This window comes from Oncorhynchus masou, chromosome 31, assembly GCF_036934945.1.
Source record: "Oncorhynchus masou masou isolate Uvic2021 chromosome 31, UVic_Omas_1.1, whole genome shotgun sequence".
Lineage (NCBI taxonomy): Eukaryota > Metazoa > Chordata > Actinopteri > Salmoniformes > Salmonidae > Oncorhynchus > Oncorhynchus masou.
The window spans coordinates 82,439,721-82,456,363 of record NC_088242.1 but is presented as its reverse complement, the minus strand read 5'-3'; the positions used below and the strand labels follow the sequence as shown (position 1 = coordinate 82,456,363).

The following is a 16,643-nucleotide window of genomic DNA, read 5'->3' as shown; positions in this document are numbered from 1 at the left end:
GGGATCAAGTGTGGTGGTACCTCACAAATTCCAGAGGAGACTGCTATCTGACCTGCATGAGGGACATCCAGGGATCACTCGAATGAAAGCACTCGCTTGCAGTTATCTGTGGTGGCCTGGACTGGATCAGGACATTCAACAGCATGTAGGCCACTGCTCACCTTGTGAAGCTGTTCACAACAAGCCTGCTGCTGCACCTCTTCATCCATGGTCCTGGGCTGCTACACCTTGGGAACGCATCCATGTGGATTACGCCGTGATTGACAAGAAACATTTCCTTGTTGTCATCGATGTCCATTTCAAGAGAATGGAAGTGTTCCCTACTCAACTGACCACAGATGAGAAGACCATCAATCTTCTCAGACACCTGTTCGCATCCTTTGGACTAGTCAAGGAGCTCGTATCGGACAATGACCCCCCTTTCACGTCAAACGATTTTGAAATGTATTCTCAAGAACAACGGAGTAAGGCACATCCTGTCACCACCTTACCATCCGGCATCAAACGGAGCAGAGGAGAGAGCCGTGCAGACCTTTAAGAAGGCCTGGACTAGACTCGAGGTTCAGTCTGTGCCCACCCACCAAAGGCTTCCCCGGTTCCTGTTTACTTACCGTAACACCCCACACACAGTAACGGAATGTACACCAGTTGAACTGTTTCTGAAACGCCAACCACGTACCCGCCTGACATTGTTGAAACCAGACTTGTCAAGCACTGTGGCAAAGCACCAGCTACAGCAGAAGAAAGCTCATGACAGACACTCAAAGACTGTCAGAGAATTCAAAGAGGGAGAGAGGGTGATGGTACGTGATTTCAGACACCCCAAGCGCCTGTGGAACTCAGGTGTGATCTTGCAATGCAGAGGACCTTTGACTTACCAAGTCCAAATTGGTCATCGCCAGGTCAACGTTCATGTGGATCATCTGCTACAGTCCAATGCCCCAGCAGAGACATGCCGAGAGAACAAGAACAATAACGAACCCCAGGACTAATCTCCTGACTGTGGATGTACGGGAGAGACAGCCTGACCTTCCACCCGAACCTGTCCCACCACCGGAAGCCCAGGAGGAGCGGAGATATCCTATTTGACAGCGAAGGGCACCACAAAATCTTGACCTGTGAGTTGAGCTGGTTAAGGAGGTAACAGACAGTTTAAAAAAACAACACTTTAATATGTCCTAGATAAAAGGAAAGAAAAAGGACATTACCTGGGTTAGTTATTAGGACGCAAACTCCATCTTCGGGGCAGAATAATCCCCTGGATTTGTGCTGGGCTTTGAAAAGTCTGCTTCAACCCAGTAGTTGAAAATTGTTTAAGAATGCATTGTTCAGATATTGCATTAGTAGTTCCCTCACATATTTACCTTGTTCCCTGGGAGTTAAACACTATGGGGGAGGAGTGTAGTATCTGGGATCTACATATGTTTATATTAGTTACTATGCTCTTACTAACCAGTAATGTATTACGGCAGTGTTACGTTACTACACCTAATAGGAAATGCACATGCGCACTAGGGTGCCGCGAACTGTAGAGCACGAGGGGTTTCGATTAAACGAAAACCAACTGTACTCCCGTCTCCTACCTGGTAATTTCTCCACAACACAAATATTACATTGAGCAATGTAATAAAGTAATGACTTTTCAAATAAGTTACCTTACACGTTATGTTGGCTGGCGATTTGTTAGATACACTGTCCTTACAAACCACATAGCATATCATTACAGCAGTATGTACTGGTATGTTAGCTAGCTACCTAGCATTAGTTGGCTGTTTATACATCAAACTTGCTAGTATATTAAAGGATATCTAACTAACTAGCCAACTTTTATTTACTTGATTATTCCCGTCATTTTTAGCTTAGCTAAATGGTATAGTCGTTGTGCGTTCTCAATGGACATTCGGGTGCTTTTGTAAATTTGCTTTGGCTATCTACTCCGATTTCAGAGCACTCTCGTCTGAGTGTACAGAGCGCAGAATGAATTTACGAGAGCTCAACACTGTTGAATATGGCCGGTGTCAGTAAACATCTGCAAAAAAAGCATAATTCAATTGTTTCCAGCAGCACAGTTACAGTCACCAATGCTCTGGATAACATGAAAACAGCCTAACCAGCTCTGCTAGGGCGAGTAAAATGGTCAGAGTGGTTTCATTTGTGTCTGGAAGTAGATAGCAAGGTAGCCAACGTCAGCTTGGGTACATGACTGCCAGGCAAGAACGCTCAAATCAACCCTACTCCTCGGCCCGAGGAGTTTACAAATGGACAATCTGACAATGGTCTGAATTTAAGAACACAGCTGAAGTTGTAACATATCTAACTAGTATTTTTTAGGCAGAAGATAGGCTTTGTGGATCTTCCTTGCTAACATACTATCTAATTATATACACTTTCACTATCCTGATATTTTAACTGAAGTTTGGGTGGTTCCCATAACTGTAGCAGTAGTCCCTATATACAGTGCATTTGGAAAGTTTTCCGACCATTTCCAGATTTTGTTACATTACAACCTTATTCTAAAATGGATTAAATCATTTTTTCCCCTTTATCACTCTACAGACAATACCCCATAATGACAAAGCAAAAACACATTTTTAGAAATGTTTGCAAATGTATTACAAATTTAAAAAAATTGACTTTGTTGAAGTATCTTCAGCAGCGATTACAGCCTCAAGTCTTCTTTGGTATGCTACAAGCTTGGGGAGCTTCTCCCATTCTTCTCTGCAGATCCTCTCAAGCTCTGTCAGGTTGGATGGGGAGTGTCGCTGCACAGCTATTTTCAGGTCTCTCCAGAGATGTTTGATTGGGGTCAAGTCCGGGCTCTGGCTGGGACACTCAAGGACATTCAGAGACTTGTCCCGAAGCCACTCCTGTGTTTTCTTGGCTGTATGCTTAGGATCTTTGTCTTGTTGGAAGGTGAACCTTCGCCCCAGTCTGAAGTCCTGAGCGCTTTGGAGCAGGTCTTCATCAAGGATCTCTCTGTACTTTGCTCCGTTCATCTTTCCCTCGATCCTGACTAGTCTCCCAGTCCCTGCCACTGAATAACATCCCCACAGCACCATTCACCGTAGGGATGGTGCCAGGTTTACTCCAGACGTGACGCTTGGCATTAAGGCCAAGAGTTCAATTTTGGTTTCATCATAGAGAATCTTGTTTCTCATGGTCTGAGAGTTATTTAGGTGCCTTATGACAAACTCCAAACGGGTTGTCATATGTCTTGTACTGAGGAGTAGTTTCCGTCTGGCCACTCTACCATATAGGCCTGATTGGTGGAGTGCTGCAGAGGAACTCTGGACCTCTGACAGAGTGACCATTGGATTCTTGGTCACCTCACTGACCAAGGCCCTTCTTCCCCGATTGCTAATTTTGGCCGGGCGGCCAGCTCTAGGAAGAGTCTTGGTGGTTCCAAACTTCTTCCATTTAAGAATGATGGAGGCCACTTTGTTCTTGGGGACCTTCAATCCTGCAGACATTTTTTGGTTCCCTACCCCAGATCTTTGCCTCAACACAATCCTGTCTCGGAGCACAGCATACAATTTCTTCGACCTCATGGCTTGGGTTTTGCTCTGACATGCACTTATATAGACAGATGTGTGCCTTTCTAAATCATGTCCAATCAATTGAATTTTTCACAGGTTGACTCCAATCAAGTTGTAGGAACATCTCAAGGATGATCAATGGAAACAGGATGCAGCTGAGCTCAATTTCGAGTATCATTGCAAAGGGTTGGAATACTTTTGTAAATAAGGTATTTCATTCTTTCATTTTTATAAATTTGCAAAATTTTGAAAACATCTGTTTTGGTTTTGTCGTTATGGGGTATTGTGTTTAGATTGATGAGGGGGAAAATGTATTTAATCCATTTTAGAATAAGGCTGTAACATAACAAAATGTGGAAAAAGTCCAGGGTTCTGAATACTTTCTAATACACTGTAGGTAAAAGTACAGGTACAGGTCAGCTCAAGGGTGTCATATTCGCTCTTCAATAAGGTCTGGAGGGGCACACTGAAATGTTTTCCCCTCGCCATTAAAATGCGCAAAAAATTGTCCTCTATCCATCTTTTTGGGAATTGTCAATGCTCACTGACTGCCTAGCTTTCATTTATGTGATTATTAGCGAGCTGGACACAGTCAAAAAACTGTGTGAATTTAGGTACGATATAATTTCTACAGAGTTTCAATTTGGTTTTAGTAATTTTAAAGTATATTGAGTTTTTTTCCCCTGCCAAAAAATAAAAAAAATGTAAATATTATTATGATAATGTTTTAATCAAACCACCTGCAGGCCAGAGTGGACCCCCTTGCAGGACCAGATTATTGGAAAGCATAATTCCTCCCAACCTTACCTCTCCTGACCATTCTTCTTCCTTTATTCTCCCTCTTTGTGTCCAGAGGATGACACTGGAGCAGTGATCGTTCAGACCGCCCCTGGTAAAGTGATCACCCACCGGGGAGGCTCCATCACTCTGCCCTGCCGCTACCACCACGAACCCGAAAGCTCCGACCCCAACCGCATCCGCATCAAGTGGACCAAGGTGACGGATGCACTGGTGTTTGAGGACGTGTTTGTGGCGTTGGGCCTTCAGCAGAGGGTGTTCAGATCATACCGGGGTCGTGTGTCCCTAGAACAGAATGGACCGGGAGACGCATCTGTCATCATCCACAACGTCACTTTGGAGGACTACGGACGCTACGAGTGCGAGGTCACCAACGACATGGAGGACGACACGGGATTTGTCAACCTGGATCTTGAAGGTCAGGGATTAAGGTTGAAGGGTTCAAATCAAATCACATTTTATTTGTCATATGCTTCGTAAACAACAGGTGTAGACTAAAAGTGAAATGCTTACATATGGGCCGTTCCCAACAATGCAGAGAAAAACAATTATAACATAAGGAATAGATACACAAATCAAATCAAATGTATTTATATAGCCCTTCTTACATCAGCTGATATATCAAAGTGCTGTACAGAAACCCAGCCTAAAACCCCAAACAGCAAGCAATGCAGGTGTAAAAGCACGGTGGTTCGGAAAAATTCCCTAGAAAGGCCAAAACATAGGAAGAAACCTAGAGAGGAACCAGACTATGAGGGGTGGCCAGTCTTCTTCTGGCTGTGCCGGGTGGAGATTATAACAGAACATGGCCAAGATGTTCAAATGTTCATAAATGATCAAACATGGATCATGGTCAAATAATAGTAATCACAGTGAACAGGTCAGGGTTCCATAGCTGCAGGCAGAACAGTTGAAACTGGAGCAGCAGCACTGCCAGGTGGACTGGGGACAACGAGGAGTCATTATGCCAGGTAGTCCTGAGGCATGGTCCTAGGGCTCAGGTCCTCTGAGAGAGAGAAAGAAAGAAAGGGAGAAAGAGAGAATTAGAGAGAACATACTTAAATTCACACAAGACACCGGATAAGACAGGAGAAATACTCCAGATATAACAGACTGACCCTAGCCTCCCGACACATAAACTACTGCAGCATAAATACTGGAGGCTGAGACAGGAGGGGTCAGGAGACACTGTGGCCCCATCCGATGATACCCCCGGACAGGGCCAAACAGGCAGGATATAACCCGACCCACTTTGCCAAAGCACAGCCCCCACACCACTAGAGGGATATCTTCAACCCCCAACTTACCACCCTGAGACAAGGCCGAGTATAGCACACAAAAATCTCTGCCACGGCACAACCCAAGGGGGGGTGCCAACCCAGACAGGAAGATCTCGTCAGTGACTCAACCCACTCAAATGATGCACCCCTCCTAGGGACGGCATGGAAGAGCACCAGTAAGCCAGTGACTGAGCCCCTGTAATAGGGTTAGAGGCAGAGAATCCCAGTGGAGAAAGGGGAACCGGCCAGGCAGAGGCAGCAAGGGCGGTTCGCTGCTCCAGTGCCTTTCCGTTCACCTTCCCACTCCTGGGCCAGACTACACTCAATAATAGGACCTACTGAAGAGATGAGTCTTCAATAAAGACTTAAAGGTTGAGACCGAGTCTGCATCTCTCACATGGGTAGGCAGACCATTCCATAAACATTGAGCTCTATAGGAGAAAGCCCTGCCTCCAGCTGTTTGCTTAGAAATTCTAGGGATAATTAGGAGGCCTGTGTCTTGTGACCATAGTGTACGTGTAGGTATGTACGGCAGGACCAAATCAGAAAGATTAGGTAGGAGCAAGTCCATGTAATGCTTTGTAGGTTAGCAGTAAAACCTTGAAATCAGTCCTGGCCATAACAGGAAGCCAGTGGAGGGAGGCTCGCACTGGAGTAATATGATCTTTTTTTTTGTTCTTGTCAGGATTCTATCAGCCATATTTAGCACTAACTGAAGTTTATTTTGTGCTTTATCCAGGTAGCCGGAAAGTAGAACATTGCAGCAGTCTAACCTAGAAGTAACAAAAGCATGGCATTGATTTTTCTGCATCATTTTTGGACAGAACATTTTCAGATTTTTGCAATGTTACGTAAATGGAAAAAAGCTGTCCTTGAAACAGTCTTGATATGTTCGCCAAAAGAGCAATCAGGGTCCAGAGTAACGCCCGAGGTCCTTCACAGTTTTATTTGAGACGACTGTACAACCATGTCAGATTCAACAGAAGATCTCTTTGTTTCTTGGGACCTAGAACAAGCATCTCTGTTTTGTTCGAGTTTCAAAGTAGAAAGTTTGCAGCCATCCACTTCCTTATGTCTGAAACACAGGCTTCCAGCGAGGGCAATTTTGGGGTGTCACCATTTTTCATTGAAATGTACAGCTGTATGTCATCCGCATAGCAGTGAAAGTTAACATGATGTTTTCGAATGACATCCCCAAGAGGTAAAATATATAGTAAAAACAATAGTGGTCCTAAAACGGAACCTTGAGAAACACCGAAATTTACTGTTGATTTGTCAGAGGACAAACCATTCACAGAGACAAACTGATATCTTTCCGACAGATAAGATCAGGCCAGAACTTGTCCGTTTAGACCAATTTGGGTTTCCAATCTCTCCAAAAGAATGTGGTGATCAATGGTATCTCAAGCAGCACTAAAGTCTAGGAGCACGAGGACAGATGCAGAGCCTCGGTCTGACGCCATTAAAAGGTCATTGAACACCTTCACAAGTGCAGTCTCAGTGCTATGATGGGGTCTAAAACCAGACTGAAGCATTTCGTTTACATTGTTTGTCTTCAGGAAGGCAGTGAGTTGCTGCCAACAGCTTTTTCAATTTCTTTTGAGAGGAATGGGAAATTCCATAGTTTTAAAAATATTTTCTGGGTCAAGGTTTGGCTTTTTCAAGAGTGGCTTTATTACTGACACTTTTAGTGAGTTTGGTACACATCCGGTGGATAGAGAGCCATTTATTATGTTCAACATAGGTGGGCCAAGCACAGGAAGCAGCTCTTTCAGTAATTTAGTTATAGGGTCCAGTATGCAGCTTGAAGGTTTAGAGGTCATGATTATTTTCATCATTGTGTCAAGAGATATAGTACTAAAACACTTGAGTGTCTCCCTTGATGCTAGGTCCTGGCAGAGTTGTGCAGACTCAGGACAACTGAGCTTTGGAGGAATATGCAGATTTAAAGAGGAGTCCTTAATTTGCTTTCTAATGATCATGACCTTTTCCTCAAAGAAGTTCATGAATTTCTTATTGCTGAAGTGAAAGCCATCCTCTATTGGGGAATGCTGCTTTTTAGTTAGCTTTGCGACAGTATCAAAAATTAATTTTGGATTGTTCTTATTTTCCTCAATTAAGTTGGAGAAATGGGAAGATCGAGCAGCAGTGAGGGTTCCTCAATACTGCACGGTACTGTCTTTCCAAGCTAGTCGGAAGACTTCCAGTTTGGTTTGGCGCCATTTCCGTTCCAATTTTCTGGAAGCTTGCTTCTGAGCTCGGGTATTTTCTGTATACCAGAGAGCTAGTTTCTTATGACACATGTTTTTAGTTTTTATGGGTGCAACTGCATCTAGGGTATTGCGCAAGGTTAAATTGAGTTCCTCAGCAAGGTGGTTAACTGATTTTTGTCCTCTGATGTCCTTGGGTAGGCAGAGGGAGTATGGAAGGGCATCAAGGAATCTTTGGGTTGTCTGAGAATTTATAGCATGACTTTTGATGCTCCTTGGTTGGGGTCTGAGCAGATTATTTGTTGCGATTGCAAACGTAATAAAATGGTGGTCCGATAGTCCAGGATTATGAGGAAAAACATTAAGATCACATTAAAAAGATCCACATCATCTGTTCCATGGGACAAAACTAGGTCCAGAGTATGACTGTGGCAGTGAGTAGGTCCGGAGACATGTTGGACAAAACCCACTGAGTCGATGATGGCTCCGAAAGCCTTTTGGAGTGGGTCTGTGGACTTCTCCATGTGAATTTTAAAGTCACCAAAAATTTGAATATTATGTGCTATGACTACAAGGTCAGATAGGAATTCAGGGAACTCCGTGAGGAACGCTGTATATGGCCCAGGAGGCCTGTAAACAGTAGCCTTAAAAAGTGATTGAGTAGGCTGCATAGATTTTATGACAAGAAGCTCAAAAGACGAAAATGTTATTTTTTTTTGTAAATTGACATTTGCTATAGTAAATGTTAGCAACACCTCCGCCTTTGCGGGATGCGCGGAGTATATGGTCACTAGTATAACCAGGGGGTGAGGCCTCATTTAACACAGTAAATTCATCAGGCTTAAACCATGTTTCAGTCAGTCCAATCACATCAAGATTATGATCAGTGATTAGTTCATTGACTATAACTGCCTTGGAAGTGAGGGATTTAACATTAAGTAGCCCTATTTTGAGATGTGAGGTATCACGATCTCTTTCAATAATGGCAGGAATGGAGGAGGTCTTTATTCTAGTGAGATTGCTAAGGCGAACACCGCCATGTTTAGTTTTGCCCAAACATGGTCGAGGCACAGATAGCTGAGCTGACTACACTGACTGTGCTAGTGGCAGACTCCACTATGCTGGCAGGCTGGCTAACAGCCTGCTGCCTGGCCTGCACCCTATTTCATTGTGGAGCTAGGGGAGTTAGAGCCCTGTCTATGATCGTAGATAAGATGTGAGCACCCCTCCAGCTAGGATGGAGTCCGTCACTCCTCAACAGGCCAGGCTTTGTCCTGTTTGTGGGTGAGTCCCAGAAAGAGGGCCAATTATCTACAAATCCTATCTTTTGGGAGGGGCAGAAAACAGTTTTCAGACTGCTGTAGAGCTCATCACTCCCCCTAAAAGGGTGGGGGCCAGAGGCAATTACTCGATGCCGACACATCTTTCTAGCTGATTTACACGCTGAAGCTATGTTGGACTTGGTGACCTCTGACTGTTTCATTACACAACGAGTAATGATAACTTGGCTATATACACAGGGTACCAGTACCGAGTTGATGTGCAGGGGTACGAGGTAATTGAGGTCGACATGTACATATATTTAGGGATAAAGAGACTAGGCAACAGGATAAATAATAAACGGTAGCAGCAGCATATGTTATGAGTCGAAAGAGTTAGTGCAAAAGGGGTCAATGCAGATAGTCCGGATAGATGTTGGTTAACTATTTAACTAGCAGTCTTATGGCTTGGGGGTAGAAGCTGTTCAGGGTCCTGTGGGTAGAAGCTGTTACCTACAATGGTGCCAAAGGAGATGGCTGCCATTTTACGATCCCGTAACCAATTGTGTTATTTTGTACATAATGTTTCTGCCACCGTGTCTTATGACCGAAAAGAGCTTCCTGATATCAGGGCAGCGATTACTCACCCCGTACTGGAGGAAATCTTCTTCTTCAACAAGTCGGATGGGAAGGATTTACTCCAGACACCCGACAAGGCCCTCATCCCCGTCATTCGTAGAAGGAAAAGACGGAGGTATATCATGGACGACGGTCCGGGTGCCTTGTAAGGATCCGTCGCCGAGAGGGTAATCTCCCTTCATAATCGATAATAAAATAGACAAACTACGAGCATGTATATATCCTACCAACGGGACATTAAAACTGTAATGTATTATGTTTCACAGGGTCGTGGCTGAACGAAAACATGATTAACATAGAGCTGGCGGGTTTTAAGCTTTTCCGGCAGGACAGTATAGCGGCCTTTGGTAAGACAATGGGAGGCGGCCTATGAATATTTGTAAACAACAGCTGGTGCACGAAATCTAAGGAAGTCTCGAGGTTTTGCTCGAGGTAGAGAATCTCATGATAAGCTGTAGACCACACAATTAACCAAGAGAGTTTACATCTATATTTTTCATAGCTGTCTGTTTACCCCTGCAGACAGATGCTGGCACTAAGACCGCACTCAATGAGCTGTATACTCAAATCAGTTTTATCTAATTTCTATCAGCATGTTAAATATGCAATCAGAGGGAAAAAACTCTAGACCACCTTTACTCCACACACAGAGATGCATACAAAGCTCTCCGTCGCCCTCTATGGCAAATCTGACCATAATTCCTGATTACAAGCAAAAACTAAAGTAGGCAGCACCAGTGACTCAGTCAATAAAAAAGTGGTCAGATGAAGCAGATGCTAAGCTACAGGACTGTTTTGCTAGCACAGACTGGAATATGTTCCAGGATTCTTCTAATGACATTGAGGAGTACACCACATCAGTCACTGACTTCATCAATAAGTGCATGTATGGGCACCGTCCCCACAGTGACCGTACGTACATAACCAAACAAGGCAACATCCGCACTGTCGCTTTCAAGGAGCGGGACTCTAAACCAGAAGCCTATAGGAAATCCCGCTATGCCCTCGACGAACTGTCAAACAGGCAAAGCGTCAATACAAGACTAACATTGAATTGTACTACACCGGCTCTGACGCTCATCGGATGTGGCAGGGCTTGAAACTATTACAGACTACAAAGGGAAGCACAATAAGAAAGTGGCCAGTGACACGAACCTACCAGATGAGCTAGTGTTACTTGCCTCACTTCAAACATGCATGAGAGCACCAGCTGCTCCGGACGACTGTGTGATCACTCTCTCCATAGCCGATGTAAATAAGACCTTTAAACAGGTCAACATTCACAAGGCCACAGGGCCAGACACATAACAGACACATAACCAGGACGTGTATTGCGAGCAGGTGCTGACCAACTGGCAAGTCTCTTCACTGATTGAGTTTATTTTTCTTCACCTTTTTTTAACTAGGCAAGTCAGTTAAGAACAAATTCTCATTTTCAATGATGGCCTAGGAACAGTGGGTTACCTGCCTAAATGACTACCGACCCGTAGCACTCACATCTGTAGCCATGAAATGCTTTGAAAGGCTGGTCATGGCTCACATCATCACCATTATCCCAGAAACCCTAGACCCACTCCAATTTTCATACCGCCCCAACAGATCCACAGATGACGCAATCTCTATTGCACTCCACCCTGCCCTTTCCCACCTGGACAAAAGGAACATCTATGTGAGAATGCCATTCATTGACTTCAGCCTAGCGTTCAACACCATAGTGCCCTCAAAGCTCATCACTGAGCTAAGGATCCTGGGACTAAACACCTCCCTCTGCAACTGGATCCTGGACTTCCTGACGGGCCGCCCCCAGGTGGTAGGGGTAGGGAACAACACAGCCGCCACACTGATCCTCAACACAGGGGCCCCTCAGGGGTGCGTACTCAGCCCCTCCTATTCTCCCTGTTCACTCATGACTGCACGGCCAGGCACGACTCCAACACCATCATCAAGTTTGCCGATGACACAACAGTGGTAGAGCTGATCACCCAAAATGATGAGTCAGCATATAGGGAGGAGGTCAGAGACCTTGCCGGGTGGTGCCAGGACACTAACCTCTCCCTCACCGTGATCAAGACAAAGGAGATGATTGTGGACTACAGGAGAAGGAGGACCGAGCACGCCCCCATTCTCATCAACAGGGCTGTAGTGGAACAGGTTGAGAGCTTCAAGTTCCTTGGTGTCCATATCACCAACAAATGATCATGGTCCAAACAAACCAATATAGTCATGAAGAGGGCACGACAAAGCCTATTCCCCTTCAGGAGACTGAAAAGATTTGGCATGAGTCCTCAGATCTTCAAAAGGTTCTACAGCTGCAACATCGAGAGCATTCTGACTGGTTGCATCACTGCCTGGCGGCAGGGAAGCCTAGTGGTTAGAGTGTTGGACTAGTAACCGGAAGGTTGCAAGTTCAAATCCCCGAGACAAGGTACATACCGAGACAAGGTACAAATCTGTCGTTCTGCCCCTGAACAGGCAGTTAACCCACTGATCCTAGGCCGTCATTGAAAATAAGAATTTGTTCTTAACTGACTTGCCTAGTTAAATAAAGGTAAACATTTCGTACATCACTGGGGCCAAGCTTCCTGCCACCAAGGACCTCTATATCAAGCAGTCAGAGGAAGGCCCTAAAAATTGTCTAAAACTCTAGCCACCCCAGTCATAGACTGTTCTCTCTACTACCGCGCGGTACCGGAGCGCCAAGTCTAGGTGCAAGAGGCTTCTAAACAGCTTCTACCCCCAAGCCATAAGACTCCTGAACAGCTAATCTAAGGGCTACCCAGATCCCCCTTTTACGCTGCTTCTACTCTCTGTTTATAATCTATGCATAGTCACTTTAACTCTACCTACATGTACATATTACCTCAATTACCTCAACTAACTGGTGCCCCCACACATTGACTCAGTACCGTTACCCCCTTTATATAGCCTCTCTTGTTATTTTACTGCTTCTGTTGAATTATTTTCAATTTATTTTCAATTTTTTAATTAACTTTTTTTAAAGCATTTAAAGCATTGTTGGTTAAGGGCTTGTATGTAAGCATTTCACTGTAAGGTTGTAACTGTTGTATTCAGCGCATGTATTCAGCGCAATGTATTTTATTTTATTTGTTGGTTCTGTTGCACCAAGTCTGTTGGTTCCAGACTTGGTGCATCGCTATCGCTTGCCATGCGGTAACAGAGAAAACAGTCTATGCCTTGGGTGACTGGAGTCTTTCACAATTTTGTAGGGCCTTCCTCTGACACCGCCTGGTATAGATGTCCTGGATGGCAGGGAGCTGTGCCCCAGTGATGTATTGGGCTTTACTCACTGCCCTCTGTAGCGGTTAGATGGGTTATGTCTGGTGTAAGACCTCAGTCAAAATGAAAAATGAAGTATTTGAAAATGTAACAGGCAGAATGGAGTTAGTGTTTTTCAGCTTTCACAACATGAGTAAGTTGTCCTCATAGTTCAGTATCTCTCTCTCTCTCCTCCAGGCGTGGTGTTCCCATACTACCCACGGGTAGGGCGCTACAAGCTCAATTACCACCAGGCTGAGGACGTGTGTAAGGAGCAGGATGCCATCCTGGCCTCCCATGCCCAGCTCCACAAGGCCTGGCTAGAGGGCCTGGACTGGTGCAACGCAGGCTGGCTGGAGGACGGCTCTGTCCAGTACCCCATCTCCCACCCCCGGGACCAGTGTGGCCAGAAGGACACCCCTGCAGGGGTACGCAACTACGGCTATAGACACAAAGAGGATGAGCGCTACGATGCCTTCTGTTTCACCTCCAACCTCAATGGTGAGTGTGTGGTGTGTGTGGTGTGTGCTTACTTTTTACTTTTCTTGAGCAGATGAGATATATGAACATTGATTGGTGACGGGTAGATTCCCCAGATATCTTTCCACTGTATTGCCTCTGCTCTGACTATACGGTGTTTTCAGATCTGTGCAGACGAAGGGAGGGAGATGAGGCAAGATGTATTGAGATGCAGCGATAGGAGCCTGTCTCTGATCCATGCCTGTGATCCCCTAACCTTGTGTTGATTCCGCCCTCTTAAAAGGGCCACAGGGTCTTCTAGCTGTGCTTTTATCTCCTCTCCTTTGATTTCCATCAACACTTCCACACAGTCGTGGCAGGGGAAGAAGCCTAGCCTGGTTCTATGGCTCATAACAAATTTAGGAGCACTGCTGCTACACTGCTGCTCTACTGTACAAGAACTCATCATGACAGAATTATCCATCTGTTACCAGGGAATTGAAACATTCAATTTGGAGAATCTTGATTTATGGGTACAGCCGTTGAGTGCTACGGTAAGATTGTGACTCAGTCGGCAAAGAAATAACAACATTGGATGCATTCCGAAACAAAATAGATTTTCATTTTTTTTCTCCTGAGACTGAATAAAAGTAATGATTTTCTTCCTGTGAACATTAAAGTAAAAGTCATTTTGTCAACAATATCTGAGCATCTGCCTAGTTAAATAAAGGTTAAATAAATCAAATTAAAACAAATCTGAACTAGAGAAGTTAAAGTACACAGTAGCCATAGTCGAACATTAACCTGGTACTTCATAGTGGAGACCTAGCAGTCTCTTCATTGCAGTGAGTTAATTACAGTCAACAGACAGACTGGCCTGAGATTTGGGCTATCTTCAGGAGTAATGGTAGGGGATACTGTTGCACTGACCAGCTGGAAGATATTAACACAGTAGCCTTTGGGGAAATATGAGACAATATTCCTCCCTAACAGGCATCAGCCACATAAACAAACGCAAAATCGATAGCCAAGTGTAAGTGTTTTCTAGGGTTGCTTTTTTATTTCTCTCTGTAAAAACTTAACTCAGCTTCATTTTAGCTCAAATACTTTCTGCAATCATGAATCCAATTCTGTAAATTCTGGTAGGCGAGAAGTCTTCCCAGTGCAAGATGAAAGGAGAAATTGAAGTATTTTACTGTCCACCGATGCTGTATCGTATTCGATTTTGAGCAGCTGCCCAGACGGATGTTTGGTTGATTAGAGATTGGGAACACATTCTACAGGCAAGGTATCAGACTGGTCTAGGCCATAAGAACTCAGGATCTCTCCCCTCAGGGAACCTGCTGCTGTCTCATGTGGTTCTCTGTCTTTATTTCTTTGTCTCACACCCTGGGAATTTCTCTCCTTGTCTGTTCTGGCTCCCTCTCTCTCTCTCTCTCTCTCTCTCTCTCTCTCTCTCTCTCTCTCTCTCTCTCTCTCTCCCTCTCTCCCTCTCTCCCTCTCTCCCTCTCTCCCTCTCTCCCTCTCCCCTCCAGGTGAGGTGTATTTCCTGAAGCGTTTTAAGAAGGTTAACTATGCCGAGGCAGTGAAGGCGTGCCTGCGTGACAGCTCGGTGGTGGCCAAGGTGGGTCAGCTCTATGCTGCCTGGAAGATCCAGCTACTGGATCGCTGTGAGGCCGGCTGGCTGGAGGACGCAAGTATCCGCTACCCCATCGTCAACCCACGCACCCGCTGCGGAGGGCCCCAACCGGGGGTCCGCCACCTGGGCTTCCCCGACTTGAAGTTCCGCCTCTACGGAGTTTACTGCTTCCGCAAGAACCAAGAGAATGTTAATGTTGATGTAGTTAAGATGACACAGCGCCCAGGGAAGAGCAGCAAGGACATCCCCATGAACACCACTACCACCAGAAACATCTAGAGAGACTGAGATGAGGGTTTATTAGGATCACTGCTGCTACAACATAGCTCCATCCATTGCTTTAAAATAAACAATGTTGCTGAACATTACTGACAAGACATGCTAATTTGCAGCAGGATTCACCAGAAAGAGCGTGGTTCAGTTAGGGGCGGGAATCTTTATCTCTGTGATTTCTCTTGTCTTAAATGAGGTGGCAGTCATGTTGAGGTTGGTTTGTGCGCCCACCATTGTCTCAGAAAGGCTTAGCTAGTAAATGCATCAGATCATTATTTCCCAGGCACAAAAATGAATGCCATTGTTTACTATGCGTTTATGAGAGACCACAGGCATGATGGGGGCTCAGACTTCACAGTGTGTTCTGCTCTCCATGTGGCTTCATTTCTGAAGGAAAAGCAGACTACTATCATGCCTAATCTATCTGCAAATGTTGCCAGGTGCCAGCATGATGCCCAAGCTTTGCCTGGCATGGCAGAGCACTGCTTAGAGGTGCCCTTTGAGTTCTACTGCGCCCCCAGTCGTCCGCCTCCATCCGGTTGCCATGTTTGGGTAGAGCCATCTGAAACGTTTCTCCTCAGTAACTAACTAAGCACTGGCAACCGTACCAGAGCTCAATAAACATAGTGAATGTTGCACTTTAAATTAGATATATTTTATGAGGAAATGGTTAGTCTATAGCAAGCATGTTTTACCTGGAGCTAATTTTAGTAACTGATGCTGATCTAACTGAACTTGGTTATAGCTGCTTTAATAGCTGCTTGATTACACCATGTTTCTATGCAGCCATAGCCATTGATTGCACTATTTGTTCAATTGTGAAAACCACAATTTAACTGTATCAGTAATTATCTTGATGTATGAATTGTATCTATAGCGAGGGCTATATGCTGAAGCTGTGATTCAAAAGTAATAAATTAGATATTGACAATGTTGTTCATTAAAACTGATTCTGTGAGATGATGTTTTCGCATTTTCGCCATCTCTACTGTATCTTTTTATTTTGATTTATTGCACCTTTATTTAACCAGATAGGCTAGTTGAGAACAAGTTCTCATTTGCAACTGCGACCTGGCCAAGATATCTGGTCTGTGTGTTTCTGAGTAGCACTGTGAGTGCAGGCTTTAGTGGGAAAACACTTGGTGCACTGCCAACACAACAGAAGTGAACATGTCATTTCCATAGCAACAGTCTTAACAAGCCCATATCAAGTTTGAGGCAAACTAACAACATAAAACAATCATTCTGTTCAGTGATGAATTTGAGCAAAGCAA

General features: G+C 44.7%; 1 protein-coding gene across 1 annotated transcript in view; it reads left to right on the top strand.

Annotated features, from left to right (window-relative positions):
• The window catches only part of LOC135525304 (hyaluronan and proteoglycan link protein 4-like), a 29,565-nt gene extending 13,233 nt beyond the window's left edge, over positions 1–16,332 (top strand). Inside the window, exons 3-5 of the mRNA XM_064953012.1 lie at positions 4,390–4,752; positions 13,197–13,499; positions 14,993–16,332. Of these exons, the coding sequence (XP_064809084.1) occupies positions 4,390–4,752; positions 13,197–13,499; positions 14,993–15,375 (1,049 nt within the window). The 3' untranslated portion in view covers positions 15,376–16,332. The remainder of the gene's footprint in view (positions 1–4,389; positions 4,753–13,196; positions 13,500–14,992) is intronic.
• Positions 16,333–16,643: the final 311 nt, after the last annotated feature.